At 42.7% G+C, this 18,010-nt stretch overlaps 1 protein-coding gene across 5 annotated transcripts in view; it reads right to left on the minus strand.

The window, feature by feature from the left end:
• Positions 1 to 18,010, minus strand: part of NPHP4 (nephrocystin 4) — a 103,190-nt gene that overhangs the window by 46,086 nt on the left and 39,094 nt on the right. For 4 of the 5 annotated variants that reach the window (XM_054008905.1, XM_054008904.1, XM_054008903.1 and 1 more), the window contains 3 exons: positions 17,732 to 17,858; positions 7,570 to 7,752; positions 5,162 to 5,300 (listed from right to left, as the gene is read on the minus strand). In XM_054008905.1, coding sequence (XP_053864880.1) covers positions 5,162 to 5,300; positions 7,570 to 7,752; positions 17,732 to 17,858 — 449 coding nt within the window. The remainder of the gene's footprint in view (positions 1 to 5,161; positions 5,301 to 7,569; positions 7,753 to 17,731; positions 17,859 to 18,010) is intronic. The other variant, XM_054008906.1, reaches the window with a different exon arrangement.

The following is an 18,010-nucleotide window of genomic DNA, read 5'->3' on the forward strand; positions in this document are numbered from 1 at the left end:
CATTTTTAGGGCTGTGGGACCATAAGCCAGTGTCCGATAAATGCCAATAACGTTTGTACTCAAGTAATTTGAAAGAAATAGGCAGGGGGATTCATGTTCTTCTTGAGATACCAGACATTAGAATTGTTTCTATTAAAGACTCTTGGCAGGTTTTCAAACCTAAGCTTACTTGCCAGGCATTGTGTCTACAAGCTTTTCATATCCATGTTCAGCATGTCAGACAGACGGATACCCCCAGCTGAGACAAATTACACCTGGTCTTTCCCAGTCCCACGGGGAAGTCAATGGAATCTGCAAGAGATTGGGAATGTTATTTATCTTGGCTAAAAGTCTGCCAGCAGGATTTCCGAATACTTGTCTTAAAATGATGGAAAAGGAGAGGTAGGTGAGCCACTGGCTTCAGTGAAGAGACCAGAGCACTACACTCACAGACTGCTTGCTGTCCTGGTGTGTGGTAAAATAACTCAGGTTCTCTAACTAGGAAAGAATTCTCACTAACCTTTCTAGCTGGTTCCCCAGCTAATTGTGAGGATCTGTCAGGGCGGGGAGGGGGGCTTAGTCTGTCAGCCACAAAGGGTAAAGTCTTGTGAAATAACCCCAAAATATGGTCACCCCAAAGGGAGGCAGCATAACCAATGCATGAGATCTACTGTGTAAGCCCCAGGCAGATGCATGTAGAAACTGCTTGTGAATACCTCACCTTTCCTAATGGACCATCCCTTTACTTAGACTGTAAGATCTCTGAGGCAAGGGCTGTCTTGTTCTGTGTTTGTACAGCGCCTAGCGCAGTGGGGTTCATGACAGGGGCTCCTAGGCACTCCCACAGCACACATAAATAACACCAATAATGCCGACTAGATGGGACTTAATCAATTGGCAGTCATCATAACATTCTTCTAGGCAAGAGGAAATCTGGCTTATGCCAACTCTGCTCAGTCAGTAAAATAAGACTTTACAAGCTCACCGCGCCACTTCCGCAGTGCTCTCACGGAGAGGGAGAGAGGCAGATGTCCCAGGATCTACACTTTGGGTTTCTCACTTGGTTACACATTGTGCTATTATTGTGGCACTGAGGTCCTCCAAATATGCTGAGCGTTTTGTTTTGTTTTGTTTTGTTTTTACAGACTATTAGCTACAGCATGTTCCTGCTCAAAACTGCAGCCCAGTGTCATTTCACATTCTGCACGATAGCTCAGGTTCCTTGCTCCCTATAGCTATGGCACTGGAAGTACCTGTTCAGATTAATTTACCTCTCCTTTTTCCACATTGTAATCCATTTAATTACATTGATTAATGCCAACTCAATTGCCTTTATGAAAAGACACTTCAAGCAAAGTCCTGCAATTATGTCCAGGAGATCCTAACTCAACATACCCAAGGAAACGCCACTATTAAAAAGCTTCAACTGGCCCTTTCAAGATTTCTGTTTTAAAACCTATTAAACAAACAAACCAACCCGACTGTGACAAGCCAGAAAGTTCGAACGCAGATTATGAGTCAGTACATATTTACAAGGCAAAACCCATGGTCCGACTGCCCTCTAGTGGATTTCATGAGGCATAACGTGGCCCACATTTAGCTGCTTTTAATACTTCAAAATATGGTGCATTATTCATATCTGTAAGTCAAAGTGCGTCCCTAAAGCTGACAGCTACAATATCATTAGGGTTACCAAAGGACCCATAGCAGTTTGCGAAATATTCAAACAGAAAAGGTTTCAGTCATAACTTAAAAGCTGTTATGTGTTGAAAGTCTCTTACTGAGTCTTGGGAGAGAATGCACAGCAAGATTTTAACTCAAAACTCTAGAGGGAGCATGACAAAATAAGTTCAAATTAAATGCATTCAGCAGAGTCACGCTCTATAGGCACAGTCTATGTATTTCTATGATAAGGTATAAACAGATGAATCTGCTAGACTATATTCTCATGATATTTCAGCCTCCGTTTCAAGTAGCAGACTCCTGTATTGTGATGTGTGAAAGAGCAATGATTTGACACCCCCTCTCCCACACCTAGTGGGACAGTGGCAATGCTGCAGGTGTGGCTGTGCTGTTCCCAAGGAGAGATTAACCTCTAGCGTTAGTTCAATGGGAGACAGTGTTTCAAAGTGTACGTGCTACAAACACACTTGGATCCCCAATCAAAGTTCAACAGGAGGCCGCTCTGAACCCCTGCTCATATCAACAGGTTCCAAAGCATGAAAATGTCATTCTGTTTTGAACAGAATCTCCAGAGGATAGAGAAGAAAAACAACTCTCCAGGAGGTCTCCACGCCATAGGGCTAGGAGAGATTCTCAAATCCAGGCATGTTCTTACTTTACTTGGCAGCTGTGTAATAAACTGCACAGTCTCCTCTGCATCCACCTGGAGACTTGAAATGGGCTCCCTATTACGTACTACACATGCCTCTGTTTCCAGGGGAGGCTGGCCACCACCTGACAAGAACTGGCCACCCTACAGGCACTAACGAGTTAAAGATGAGACTTTATGCAGCAAAACATTTACTAACAGATGACGTTTTCTGGCAGTTCCTCAAATACAGATAGTCGTATAGACTTCAGTAACAACACCACATTAATAAGGTAATAAACTCACACACTGATGTTTAAACAGGCAGTTAAGTTGAGAGCAATCTGGTTAGCACACCCATAGATAAATTGAAAAAGATTAAAAACAGCAGAGGGGGGAATGGCTTTCAATGAGTCGTTCATTTTTTATAGTACCTCCCACGGTGAAACTATCAATTACATCATTCCATATAAAGAGATGCTGCATAAATGGGCACATTCATTTTGCCTGATTTTGAACCCAGTCCAGTTCAACTCAAACACTAGCATATTAGGTTTGTTTCCTGCTGAGGAAAAGAAGGGCAGTGGGAGAAAAAAAATATCTTGGAGGGGCCAGGGTTCAAACGCACTCAGCTTGGACCTAACTCTCAGTGAAGTCAAAGGCAATTTTACCGCCATCTCCAATCGGAGCAACTGGGCTGAATGATTTGGAAAATATCACCCTTCAGTATATTTTAGCTGCACACATGAACACACAGTGTACATAGGGTACCACTTCTGCCAGACTAACTTTTGTTCCCAATGCACAGCAAAGCCTTCCCTTTATCTAGGAAAAGGTTGGATTTCTTTCCTTCTTTTTTAAATTGAATCATGCTTGTGGGAAAACTGCTGTGTTTAACTGACAGGAAAAGAGGGTTCACAGACCTGACCTAGTTTTGCAAACGTGATGAAAAATATAGTCAGCGAGGTTTCCCAAAGTTTTGAATTCCACAAGTTTCCTCCAACCCTACTAAATAACATGTTTTTTTTCTCAGCTAGATCCTAGAATAAAATATACTGGCATCACAGGTACATGCTGATTAAATAAGTGGTGTTTTCACATTTTATAAAGGACAATTAAATGAGGTTATTTATTCAGCCTATATCAATGACTCAAACCATCCGGAGGGTCTAGGGGTTAAAGAAATAAACCATGGCATTATACAGGAATGGTACATTTCAGGTGGTTGTTGGAGGCCACTCCATGAGGCTGTAGGGGTTCACATCTCCAAAGCCCATGACTGTCTGAAGATACTGGAGATGAAAACTTTATTGCAGAGACTTCCTGCCTTGCAAATACCTTCTCCCAGGTTCAACAGGAAACAGTCCCTAGTAGCCCACATTCACAAAAACCTCATGCTATTGATAAACTGGTTATTCCCCTGGGATTGACAGGTCGCAGTGCATGACCCCATGCATAAATGTTTAGTGGGAGGTTTTAGTACTTTGCACAATAAAAGCACCTCTCATTGAAGGCTCTCCAATCACTTTACAAACATCAATGAATTAGCCACAAAATTCCCCTGGAAGGAAGGATGGAATCATTATCCCCGATTTTAAGATGGAGAATTGAGGTACAGAGAGGAAGTGATTTACCCGAAGGTAGTGTCACATCTGGGACTAGAACTTGGGAATGGGCAACACACGCTCAGGTCCTTTGTACCAGATCAACAAGCACGAGGCCTGACCACAACTGTGCAGAGACTTTGCCCAAACTTCTCATCACCAGGCACGATCTAGGCAGGAAAGATTTGATCCTTTGTCTCTGTACCTCACCCCTTTTGACACAACATAGGAATGTGCCATACCAGATGATTCCAATGGTCCACCTGGTCCAGTATCCTGCCTTGACAGTAGCCAGATCAGACACTTCAAAGACCCAGGTGACATATCCTGGAATAACCTGCCCATTGGAGTTGTTGTTCCCTAATCCCCATCAAGCAGTTGTTGTTTTATACCTTGAAGTATGTGGGGTTGTACCCTGTCTACATATTTTATCCTACTGTGGATGTTCATATTGTTCATTTAAATGTCCAGTCCTGTTTTAAATCCTCCAAAGCTTTGGCCTCAATGATATCTTGTAGCAGTGAGTTCCACAAGCCAGTTATGTGTTAAGTAAAAAGTGTTTCCTTTTCTCTCCACCCCAGGGCCTTGCATTGCTCTTGTTCCAGGTAATGGGTAGCAGTGAAACAACTCCTCCACTGTCCTGGGCACTCACAGACAATATGTTGCCAAGTTCTATGCTGTCACAGTTGAATTTTGCAAGCTTAAAAGCAGCATAGGAAGTGAGAATCCCACTAACCAATTCAAATTAAAATAAACTTCAGTCACTACTGTAGCTGGTGCATTCAATGCAGGGCCGACACTTCCACTAGGTGACCCATGGCGGTCGCCTAGGGCGGTAGGATGTGGGGGGCGGCATTTTGCCACCCTCGGCGGAATTTCAGCGGCGATTCCTCTGGGCGGGAACAAAAGCGGCCACGGAAACGCCGCCAAGAACCAGGGCCGCCCAGAGGGGCTTCTTCTGCTCAGGGTCTTCAGCGGAAATTCGGCGGCGGGTCCTTCACTCACTCCGGGACACGCCGCCAAAGTGCCCCGAAGACCCAGAGCAGAAGGACCCCCGCCGCCGAGAACGCAGCTACAGAGGAGGAGCTGCCGCCGATTACTAAGGAGGAGCGCTGCCGCGTAGGGCGGCAAAAACCCTGGCGCCGCTCCTGATTCAATGTCTTCTGTATTGTGTGTTCAGTGGTTTTTTGTTTGTTTTTTTTTCTTTTGAGCCGAGATTGAAGCCAAGCAATGCGCTTTACAAGTTACCAATCTGGAAAATACTCACTCAGAGATGGTGTGGATGGCTTCGCCGAGTGGAGGAGCTCTGCTCTGCTGTTACTTAAGGAATTTGCAGAAGTCCCGAGATGTTCCTCTGAATTGGTGGAAAACTGGAACTGGACCGTGCCAGACTCAACCTGCTTCACCTGAATTTAAACAGATGTAGAAAAAAATGAGATCTGTGCACACCCTTTTTACCCGCTCTCTGGAACAAAAAGAGTTCTTCTGCCAGGCAGCCAACAAAGTTAGAATAAGAAATTGTAATGCAAGGCATATGGAGGCAGAACTATCAACAGATTATTTTTTTTAAACGGGGTTCTCAGAAAGCTTTGGTTCTGTCTGAAAGTTATTTTCCTTGATGCACGAGGGTTGTGGAATGACACTAAACTCCAAAATTATCATCAAATTTTCCTCCAGATCTCAGGTAGGATGGATTAATACCAGAACTGTAACTCTGATTCTACAAACTGGGGTTACTGGAAGAAAGAAAATTATCTTCTATATAAAGAGGTTTATGTTACAGTTTGTTAGTTCAGTTACAGCACCACAATGTGGTTTGTGTGCTTTTTCGCACACATTGGTCTGTTCATAAATGTGTCCACCAAATCGAGAGTGAACTTTGGCTTTCCACTAGCAGACCAGCACTAGGAAAGAACTCTAGCAAATAGGTTTGAATAAAAACAGAAGGAAGCAACATCTTGGCAAGTGTTTTGGGGGAACAAATTCATTAATCTACAGCATGATTCCCCAAACAGTCCTGGACATCAGTGCAGCCACCAAAAAGGAGCAGAGGTTCCCTCATTACTGCATTAGATGGAAAACCCTTTGGACCCCAAGAAGGCATGGCTGCACATTTCCGTGTGATTCTGCTAACTAGACTGTACTACTGCTGTGTTCTTGTATTAAAAGCAGATCAAAATCTTCCGTAGCTAAAACTCCCTTTTAGAGAAACCCTTTCTAAATGTAAAATAGCCTTCAAATATCCTTTTCAGCAATTAGAATGAGTCTCTTCTAGCTCAGGAGACAAAAGGAAGGGGAGATTGCTCTCTTTCGTGAATCTTTCCACCAGCCAATAATGAAATACACTCAACCCCCAGCTGTAATAGATTCATTTTTATCAGGAACCAGGCACCTAATTCCTGAAGCACACAATCCCATTCCGGGCATTTCCTTCCAAGGCCCCCACTGTGTTGGCTAATTTCAATTCTTTTCTCCATTTCTATTTTGCCTGAACAGTTCTGCCTGTGCTGCACAGCATACAACATTCATTCTTTATTCGTTTTATTTTGTTAAACTGGAGCAGCCTCTACTATGGATTTACATGCTGTCATTGAGATCAGAATCCGGTTCCTAATCTCTCAAACTGCCAAGGCTCAAATGCAGGAGAAAGACTTAAAATGAGAGATGTGAGGGGGGATAAAAAAGCTTGACTCATAGGACTAATTTCTTTAGCACCTTCTGCCTTCTCAATGAGGTTCATATCTCCAAGAATCGCCGCCAGATTATGGTTAAAACTATAAAATCATCTAGGAACAGTATATTTGTCAAAAGCTTGCACCCTTTCCCAATTCCTATGAGATGCAGATGAACAAATTTTCATTGAGGCTTCCCAGTTAGAGCCAGAAAAAGTCTTGGGAAAAGACTGTACGTGTAACGGAATGGACGAGCAAAACCACTCAACAATGTTTGCAAACTCTCCTTGCCCCCACCCTGTGTGTGAAGTTTAACAAAGTTTAAGCAACAGGCACATATCTTCACTCTCTACGCTATCAACAGTTAGGATCGAGAATAGACTCCAGTGTTATGGCTTTTCCCCATTAGTGTGTGAATGTGAAGGACCCAGTTTAGTGTTATAATGGAATTCTGTACAGAAAGCATCTTTCTCAGAGATGGATGCTTGTTCTGCATCACAAACCACAGACCCTTACTAAGCCACCCAAACATTGGTGGGTTCCCTTTGGCCTCTCTAATATTAAAGGGCAGCTCCAAGGGAAGTGAAGGTTCATATAGAGCAAACAGTCTTTGCTCTGAAGAGCTTACAGTTAACGTGCTATTTTTACTACATCACCTAGCACAAAAATGGCCCCAAGCCTGATTGGGGCCTCCAAACACTGTCAAAATAAATAATTTTACAAAATATATGACAGTGCACTTGGCATGAATGTCATATAAATAATGAACACCAAACAGCTGATAAAATAAATGCACAATGTGTATTTTCTGATGCATTATCCTTCCTTCTTTTCCCATGTGTGTTCGCTCAATGGCTGGTTTGCATTGGGTTTGGGCTACTTAGCAAGATTATTGAACGAAGCGTTTAAAATAACAAGAAAGCTCTGTGCCATGTGTGTACTGAAAACAAGGTGGTTTTGATGCACCCTTGCTAAAGGAGAGCTCAGAGGAGCTTCTTTTTACCTCTTCGGAGCTCATACTGGTGGGCGGCATCTTGTAAACTAACACATGGCTGGGGTTCTGCTGGGCGCCTCCTTGAAGTGGTAAGATCACTTCCGTGGAACTCGAGTCCAGCAAAGGATTCCAAACAGTCCATCGGATGGAATGCATATAGGCTGCTTTAGTCAAAGAGGAAATGGACAATGCCTAGGATTAAAAATATATATGAGAGTAAATAACCAGAGATGAAGAACATTTGGTATTGTGCCATGACTCTATCTCTGGGTCACTCTAAACTGCTGTCATCCAACCCAAAATCAAATAGGATCAAACCAAACAGTAGCCATTTTCTGCCTACTGAATGGTAACAATCATCTGTCTTTAGTCATCTTTTGTTGGAACCTCATCACCTCTAGGCAGAGTGACAGGCAAGTTCTCTGCAGCCTTTTTCTTATAAAAGAAAGATCAGGTTTCTGTTTGTTTGGCTTTCAACCATCATCAATATTCAGAATGAACAGTGCATCGCATCATAAGTTTTGACCTAGAATGAACACGGATGCATATACATTTCTGCACAACCCATGAACATTAGAAAAGAAATTAGCCTCTCATCTCACTGCAGTTGCAAATATTTGCAAATACTCCACATGATTAGGCCTATGTTGGTTACTAATTTACACACACAATTATTGTTATTGAAGAGACTGCCATTGCATATCTGAAAAATCCTAAATCTCTGCATGTGAAGGCTGTGTGTTCCTAGGATACAGGAGGGAAGCTATATTTACTGAGAGGCGAGATACCATATTCTCCCATCTACCAACACAGAAGGGTAATTTTTCCAGCTGAACAATAATAAATAGGAGGGACACAATAAAGGACTGTGAACAGCAGTGCTCCAATATTAGTGCAATATAGAGAAAATGAATACCATCCACTACCCCAGGATTCTTCCCTTCAGTTACGTATTTCCCCTTGTGACCTCAATATTGTAGCCATAACTTCCATTGTTTCAACACAATTTTGAGATGTACTATTTGAAGCATGTTATCTGTCTTTCCAGGCCCACATTTTGCTCATAATGTAAAAAATTCTCTTCAAATCCCTGAATTTGCAGGTTGTTAAAAAAGTACAAATATTAGCTTTCTGTGTTACAAGGAGCTGTTGAGCCCTCATGGAGAACTCGGAATAGCTTGCTACAACTGTGCTTAGGTTTAGCACCAGTTTTTGGTTGTCTCATCTACATACTTTGTCACTGGGAACAGCTGCATGAACAGAATCAGCTGTCTGAGGCCACGTATCATCTCAGAGGCATGGCTGAAGTTCTAGTTCCCTCCTTTAACTGTTGGACCACATTTATCTGTAGAATGTTTTATTTTACACGTACACATCCAGTTTATCCACAACACAAGTGTAACAAATCTCTGCCGTGTGTGCTGCTGATACAACATTTCCTGGCAATCGGGCTGTGTGATAACTGCACTTCATACCTTTGTGACATAACCAAACAGCCTTTCCTCCTCTACTTTTGGATTAACAGCATGCAACATTTTCCACACCAAGCGCTCAAAAATGACAGCCCCATTTCTCCTGCACTACAACTATCTGGCCAAATTTCAACCCAGAGCCAACATAAACTTTGCCTAGCAGGGTTTACAACATGAGTGCTAGCACTAACCCTGCTGAGGGATTATCATCATTGCCATAATCACTGGGACTGTGTTCCCCACGATGACATATTGCCTGTACGGATACAGTGATTTGTTTTCTGCTGCAAGGACCAGTGAGACCATTAAACATAATTTTAATTCCCGCATTGACATAGCAGTATAAATAGTATACGTCTGGACCTGGTCCTCCAAGATGGGAAATGTATTCTAAAAAAAAGCTAAAGGGTTCCACTCAGACAATCACTTTAAAAGCCTCCCCTTAAAATCAGGCATTATAGAAGGGTCTGTACAAAAACAAGCTTACAGGTCTGTCAGTGATTGAAATCCCTCTTGTAGCTCCCTGCAAAGTGCTGATCGTGGCACAGAAGACGCTGTGATTAGCGTGGCAATCAGCTTTGGGATTAACCGCTTTGCATAAAGGGAGTGCAGAGGTTAATTGGGTTCACTCTGAAGCCATTGATGGCCTGGCTTGATGGTTCCCATCGGTGCAGTTTACGGCACACCGGCATATCAGATGGATGCTAATCCCGTCTCGGGCTCAGTAACCCTTTAGGAATGTGAAAGTCACAGACAGCCACTCTGAGGGCGGCCGAGGATACGGGGTTGCCCAGGTAGCATTTGTGTGCTAAATGAGTTGACACTCCAGGCTGAATTATATGTGTCAATTTCATAGGCAAGGACAACGGCGCGGCCAGCATCCCGGTGCATCACGCAGGAGAGAAGGAGAGAGGGCGATGTAGGCAGGGAAGCAGCCTCTTCGGTACAGCATTTGCTGCAGTGGTAGCTGAAAAGAGGGGCATTGCCATGGGCATGCCAAAGGGATTCAGAATCGTTTAAAAGCACCCGCATTGGCCCAACTTTTCACCTATAGGAGTTTTACCCATTCTTAGGCTAGCGCTAAAATCCCACCCTTCTTCTTTCCTTTTTTGATTTGAAGCACATGCAGCAATGCCCACTTCCCATCAGCCTCGTTCTGAATGTAATACCCCATTGGAGGCATGCAGCTTAAACGTCTCCCCAGTGCTGCCTGATAACTCTTTAGGGAAGGGGTTTCCTCATTCTGTGCCTAGTGTAGAGCCCAGGACAATGTCAGCACTTACATAATGACAACAAGGACAGAGAGACTTCAAAGAAGTTTGCAGAGACTCCATTTTTCGACTGGGTTTATTCTGCCAGCAACAAAATCTATGAACTGGGCAGGAAGTTGCAATGAATGACCCTTCTCGAACACTCACAGGAGAGTGGAGACTGTGGCTGAAGACCTGTTATTTACCAGCATTCTCACAGACTGCAAGCTTCAGGCACGATACAGAGCAGCATTTGTAGGTGTGTTTATAAATCTCTGTTGGTTGCACAAGGCAACAGGGAATGGAACTAGGAGCATTTCACCTCAAAGTCGGCCCACGTCAGCAGTGAGCAGTCAGCCAACATTGGGTGGGTAAGGAGACAAAGCTTTCTCAGCAGCCAGAAGGTATCATAACCACACACCTCAGGGCCCTCAGGACTAGATCTGAGACCAGCTTCCTTGAGCTACCCAGTCTGGCCAAAATATTTAAAGGCTACATTAAAAAATCTCCATCTGAGAGGTAAGAAGAGAAATGCAGAGATTCTGAGCTCTCTGGGAGTATCAGTTTGGAATTGATGTAGGTGCTGAGTTCCTGGGGATGAGCCTGGTGAATGTCTCAGGATGGAGAGACACAGATATGACTGAGGCCCAGGTCCTATTGTACAAGGGACCATATCACTAAAACTACTGTAAACTACTAGCAGCCTCGGCTGAGGGCATGCACTGACTGAGCCCTGGAGGCTAAACTGATCTCTTAGCAGTGCTCCTTCCAGGGCAGCTTTAAAGCACATTCATAAGGAGACAATGTGGGACAAGCAAGCGGCTCCCGCTGCTTGTGCTGTACCTGTTCCATGGCTAAGCAGATGACTTCAGCCTACCAAGCTCTCAGTCCCCGGGACCTTCTTCCAGACTTAAATACACTTTGATTCTTTATTTTTTTTAAACTACACCTAGAACTGGACTTTTGCTCGAATACATTTAAGTTTCTTATCACTGTACAAAAATAAATAAATAAAAATCTGCATTCCAATACCCAGACCTCTGCGGGTTCTTGGGTTTTAACTTTTTTAATTTGTTGAAGCCAATATCTAATTTTCCAATTGTATGGTTCCCTTCAGCTTGTCTTCTCCCAATCAATACAAATCCCATCTGCCAGTAGGGCATGTGTCACTTATATAAATATCCATTTCCCCCCAGTTTTCCTTTGGACAGCTCTAACGAGAGACGACATTTACTGCATTGTCAATGACCCTCTCACGGTCCTCTTAGCAGGACAATTAGGGACTCATAACAAATCAATTGCTATTGATTAAGCTGCACATTCTTACTACAAACTAATGGCTGGAATAGTAAAGGATCCTTGTAGGTGACAGCCTGCACAACACGTGCTAGAAAATTCCCCAGCCCTAGACAGAGAGACGGGCAAGCCATATACATGGAACAGGGCAAGAGGACCAATTTATCAGTCCACCAGGATGAGACTCCCCTGCTGTCTGCCTCAGGCAGTGCATGCAAAACAGACCATTTTAAAATCCCTTGTCTCCCTGAATTTGATCATCTTTAGCCAAGTCATTAGGGTCTCAATTTACTAAAATAACGCAAAAACGGCTCATCCAGACAGTGCTGGCTCACACAGCTGAATAATTGTAATGCAAATCTATGTGTTCTCACTCTAACTATACGCTAGCAATGCAAAGCGCTGAATGATTCTGGCCATTTTAGCAATGCTTTGTGGCTACCTTCTATTAAAGCATTAGACGCAATTGTTACAGGAGGTTGCACTTGTAACAGAGAATCTTGCATTAGTGAGCTTTTCTGTATGGCAAAAATACAAAAGCTACACTCTTCACCGAAGAAGCGAAAATGTCCTTATTTTGGATTTAGATACTATAAATATAACCTACTGTAAGCCAAACCTGCCCCCTTTTGTGATAAAAGCATTAGACGGATCTTTTTTAATTCCAAAGCTGGACTCATTTATTATTTTACATATTTACGTATATTAAATATGAACTCATCATGGGTCCTAATTACACACAAACAATATTATTAAAATCCGTTCACACTGAACCGACGTCCAAAACCTAAAGGCTTCCTAAGCCCTCTTCCACTCTCCATGAAGCTCAAATTGTCCCACCACAGCCTGAGTCCCAACTACTCAAACCCTCCAGGTTCAAGACCACTGGGATAAAATGGAAGACTGCAGTAAACAAACCTATCCTGGTGTCCATACCTTGCTGAGAGCTCTCACAGGGATAGCCTAGACCTTTATTCCAATGTGTGGCTGTTAAGAGACAGCATCCAGGCACAGCAACCAGCACAGGTGATGAAGACAAAGCTGAAGGCATTCCTAAGGGAGATTCCTATCTTTAATGGAGGATACATTTATATAGCATTAACTGGACTTATCCTACCTGGTATTTCAAGGAGTGAAAACTACCCTCTACGCAGGGAAGAACATAGTTGCAACATTGCATCAGATCACTGACGCATCTTGCCCAATGTCCTACTGTTGGAAATGGCCTATGCTCACTATTCAGGATATAGGTGGAGAAGCTCACGTCCATTCTCATCCCACTACAATATAATGGGAAGTTTTATCCCATTGAAATCAACTCAGTGCACGAGTTTGGTGTTGTGCCTAGGGAGCAGGAAATCACATCTCATGGTCTGGGGTATGAGATGTTCACGCGTGGGGCTGGTGTGGGGAGGAATTTATTGCATGATCCCCATTTACAACACAGATTCCATGAAATTCATCAATAACAGTAATGAATAGCTTTCTGTCTGTTTGCCACAATTCTGCATTGCTCCAGAATTTGGACTGAAAAATGGGATGAAATAATTTAAATGTGTGTACTCATTTCAATAAATGTATGCTGGCATGCATAGTATTGGTACAGGGGATTCATCCAAAGTAGGAGAATTCTTATGATTTTGAAATCCTCAGAACAATAAAAGATTTAAACTCACACATGGAGTTAAGGATTCAAAAGAAAGGATGAATTATTTTTATAGTGCAAAAATTCAATTTTGTGCTAAAACCTAAAGAAGAATTCTCTTTTTAAAAGCTGAAATTCTCCAAATAAGCTTGCCAGAGCACTCCAGGACCGCTGCAGGCTAGGTTTCTCCATCTATAGTGGAAAAAATTAACATATAATTAGAAAGATTTCATAAGCCCATTTGTGCCACATTACATGTGGGACCGTTGAAAAGCACTTTGTCATTTTGATGGGCGATATTTGCCTTTCTATCCTACAGACTGAAATAGTTCTTTAGAAGCAATATGTGAGCTACAAAAGGAGCTATTGTTTGATTCTGAAAGACACTTTATAGTCAAGTACAATTTTTGCTCAAGGTTTTATAATGTTCCAACATAACATTAAATATTTAGATCAACACAAGGTGGGAGTCAGATTCTCAATTAGTTATGATTTTAGCACAAAGGGATCCACATTAAGAGCCTTATCTAACTCCTGCTGAAGACTTCCGTTGACTTCCATGGGTGTTGCATCAAGCCCTACGAAACCACCACCACTTTCTAAAGAGTGGGGTGAATCCTGAAAAGTTGTGTTTATGCACGTGTTCGAATTCTGTAGTGCTCTTCAGTTCTGCCACATTCCTGACACCTTACTATTCGCTCCTTAAAAAGACTGGCGCAAACAGGTTTTGTTCACGTGAGAGTTTGGGCAACAGCCGATCCTCATATACATACTTCTATGTGCCTGAGAGGTTATTTGCTATTCTCCTTTCTAAGAAGGTTCAGTGGCCCAGACATGGAGAACAAGCAACGTCATGTGATTTGGGTGACCAATATAATGAATAGTGAATAGATTAACTGAACCAAACAACCCACAGGCTGAAAACTGTTTGTCCAAACTACTGGAGAATACTTAAGAATGCATTCATGCACAGATGTCAAGAGCATGAATCATTCAAGGACAGAACAAGCAACTAAATTCCCAGCTAATATGATTCACAGCTCTTAATTTGACTAGCTCCACTTTCTAGGTTGCAAATCAAAGGGAATACAAAACAGGATAGAGCTGCGGTGCCCAATGATATTAACAGGCAAATAAGCCCAAAGAGCTTTTAACATTTAGCCTCACTCAGCACGCCCTTCAGCAATAGTAAACTGCCCTGAGAGCCTATTGTTAGGGGCAGGTCCAGTGATGGCTGGCATCTAAAGGTTAGTGTGTGGGTAGCTTCTTTCTAGGGGATGGAACATTTTAGATACGCCTCTGAGTGACTGAGCTATTGACCCTGCTCCTTTGCTCACTGTCTATCTTTCCAGGTGCCCTGTAGCATGAGAATGCTTACCAAGAGTAAGAGTGATCGTTTCTCCCTTCCTCCTCTGCAGAGCTAGTGCCACCCTAGGTCGTGAGTTCTAGTCTCGACGCCTCGTGCACTCTATCTGATTAGCAGACAACGGTCTGCACGACACTTCCAACCACTACAAATCCTCTGAGAAATCACGTGTTCACAGGATGCCTCACCTGACAATTTTCATTACATCTGTAGTGACCCATGGAGAAGGGGCAGCTGCACTTTTATTTGCAATGGTGAGATCTTGTGAGGGAAGTGAAGGCCGATTAGGCACAAGAGGGGAGGTGGCTGTTGTTAGTGACTCTGACTGATCGTATGAGTGTTTCTGTGTTTCACTAGCAACCAAAGGATTCCGTTACAGATCCCGCAGCCCAGGCATTCCTGAGGCAGCTTGAGATGCTAGGGGGCCAGCTGAGCTCTACAGTCAAGCCACTGTCCACGTGCAGAATAGGACAATGGGTAAACAGACAATAGCAATCTCCAGGTGGTGAATTAAGTGACATGCCACACAAGCAACTCAGCTGTCAAGGCTCAATCAGCTTCTCGACTGTACTTGTTCCTAAAAGCATCTAAAATAAAACGGAATAGAAAGCCACTTCCATATTTATCTGTGGGCCTGTAAAGTTAACAGAAGAGAATGAACTGAAGACTAGGAAACCAAAGCTCTTATCTTCTGGGACTTTGTTTAGAGAGTGAAGGAGAAGCCATTGCCTGAGGGGTTTGAGGGATTGAAGGAGAAGGACATGCAATGCCAAGCAGGAGCGTGAAGGCGCTGCTGCTGTCACAAAGCAAAGTGACCTTCTGGTTAACAAATAAACATTTCAATAGTTTCACCGTGAGACAATCAGAGCTGTTCTCCAAGTCACAGCTGCTAAGGGCAGAACATTGTAGGCTAACATGACAAATATAATCAAAATTTCCAATTTGCAAGACCAGAGACACACAGGGATTAAGACAGAATTAATTAATAAAAGCAGAGGAATCTATAATTAGCAATAACAATTTCATTCGGCATTTTCACCAAAGGAAATACGGTAAGTCTGCTGTACAGTCTTTGAAGGATCACTTTGTTCAGGTGCCTTTCTTCGGCTCCGTGTTCAATATCTGTTATGTTGCAAATTTGAGATTTTTAGTCAATAGCCATTTTTAAAGAACACATTTTTGTTTTTCTTTCATCAATGCGCTTACTGGGTTAGTAGATTGCTACTCAAGAGTGATGTATTGTGAGAAAAAGCAACAGGGAGGAAAACCAGAGCATTACCAAGTGCATTTGCAAGAGCTAAAACCCAGTGATCATTTGTATTAATGAAAATAATTAAATGTGCTAGAAATAATTATCAATAGGGAGTGATACGTTACGGTAAGTAAAACTTCTAATTCATCTGATAAACCAAAGAAAGCACAAAACACTGAACCACTGCTGAAATTGGAGTATGTGAGATGAGAACTCCTAAGCCTATATACCCTAGGTGCCCAAATCAAGAGCACCTTATGAAATAACGAAAGTTTTAAGAAGAAAGAACCTGGCTCGGCACACATTGAGGTCAATGGGAGTTTTGGGCACCAGGGGCTTAACGTCTTTTTGTTCTACAATGTCAGCAATTTCTGGGAAAACCCACATCTTCCTTTTTGGAACACTTGACTTCCACTCTGAACTGAAGAAAGAACTTTGTCTGGCTGTTAACTGGACTCCAGTACTTTGTTACGATGAAACCATTCTATCAGAGACAGGGCCGGCTCCAGGCACCAGCCTGGCAAGCAGGTGCTTGGGGTGGCCACTCCATAGAGGGGTGGCACGTCCAGCTATTCGGCAGCAATTTAGCGGATGGTCCCTCACTCCCGCTCGGAACGAAGGACCTTCCGCCGAATTGCCGCCGCAGAGCGCGATTGCGGCTTTTTTTTTTTGGCTGCTTGGGGCGGCCAAAACCCTGGAGCCAGCCCTGATCAGAGAGAATTTATGAAGTATCGTACAGCCTCAAAAGCAAGGAAAGAGGAGCGTATGTGCCAAAACAGTCTACCATGGCTTAAATAGTTCAGAGAAGACTTAAAAGCAACCAAATTTAACATATAACTCACAGTGTGTAACACTCAGAAACAGCTGTAAATCATCACAAATATTCTTGGGGACCTCAGCTTAGTCTTTATAACTTTACCATGGGGGTTGGAAAGCCTTAAACTTGTGACACAGCTCTGAGCCATAAGGCTCCAAAAATGTTTCTTTCAAGATTCTTGAAAACAGGTTTCCCCTGGTATAAATTTTCATTGCCCCTCCTGTATATCAAAGGTTGCACTGTAATGCAGTATTAAAGTTGTCTTTATTACACATGTCGCACAATGTATATTTTTTATCTGAATCATTTTGTTCACTTTACCAGAAGGTCAAGCTTTCAAAGTCCATCATTTCCAGACCTTTTTTGCAATCAAAACTTTCCACAAACTTGTTTCTGAGCTTAATTTTAAGTTGTTCTGGTGGTTAAAACAAAATATCAATGCAGTCCTGAGAAGAATGGCTTCATTACAATAAATGTAACCAATAATTTCGAGTTGCAAGTATCTGTCTCTTCAATTTTTCTCTCATCTAATCTGAGAATACTAGTTTAGTGGGCTGAAGGAGCTAAAATTATTATCAAGCTAGACGAAATGCAGTACAATTCAGCATTTCAAAAATTAGAAAGCCAGGCATTAGCAAGAAACTACTCCATTTTTCTTTATAGGGCTCAACATCTTAACCTTTTCATAAGGAGTTGTTCAATGGATGGCACCTGTCTTAAATACCTGCATTAATTATTCAGCAGCCAAGAATTGCTCAGCAGGTGCCATTTGTCTATTGTCTCGGTAACAGAGGATTGTAAAACTTGGTCAGAATATATAGTTACACAATAGCATTCTGGTCTATGAGGTACAGATTTGTGTTCGTTAATAATTAATCACAGAAAGGCTAAAAATGTCACCGATGAACCAGAATAGCATCAAGAAGCTATTGTGGTCTTTTGGAAAAATAGATGTGTGACGAGTTCAGGAATGTCAGCGACGCTGTACATGCACAGTCTGTAAGCACTTTGGATCCTTCAGGATAAAATGGGTAGTAGAAACAGTTATTTGTGAGTGTTACATTCATTCTTACCCTCCTGTCAGCTCCACTTGGTGCAGAGAAGACATACTCCAGCTGGAAGACAATTGCGAACGCTGGGTGACGGACCATCTCGGTCAAACGAATGCGGCTTCTCAAAACCAGAGCTTGACCTACCCTGCTGCGTTGGAATGTAACAAAATGACAGATTAAATGGGGGGCTGTTTATTATAGTCCTGCAGAAATTAGCTTCCAGCTGATCCCAGCTGCACTGCATTCCTTGCTGGTGATCTGTGGGTACTGCATGGCATTGAGCACAGTTCTAGAAATCAT

This window comes from Malaclemys terrapin, chromosome 19, assembly GCF_027887155.1.
Source record: "Malaclemys terrapin pileata isolate rMalTer1 chromosome 19, rMalTer1.hap1, whole genome shotgun sequence".
Lineage (NCBI taxonomy): Eukaryota > Metazoa > Chordata > Testudines > Emydidae > Malaclemys > Malaclemys terrapin.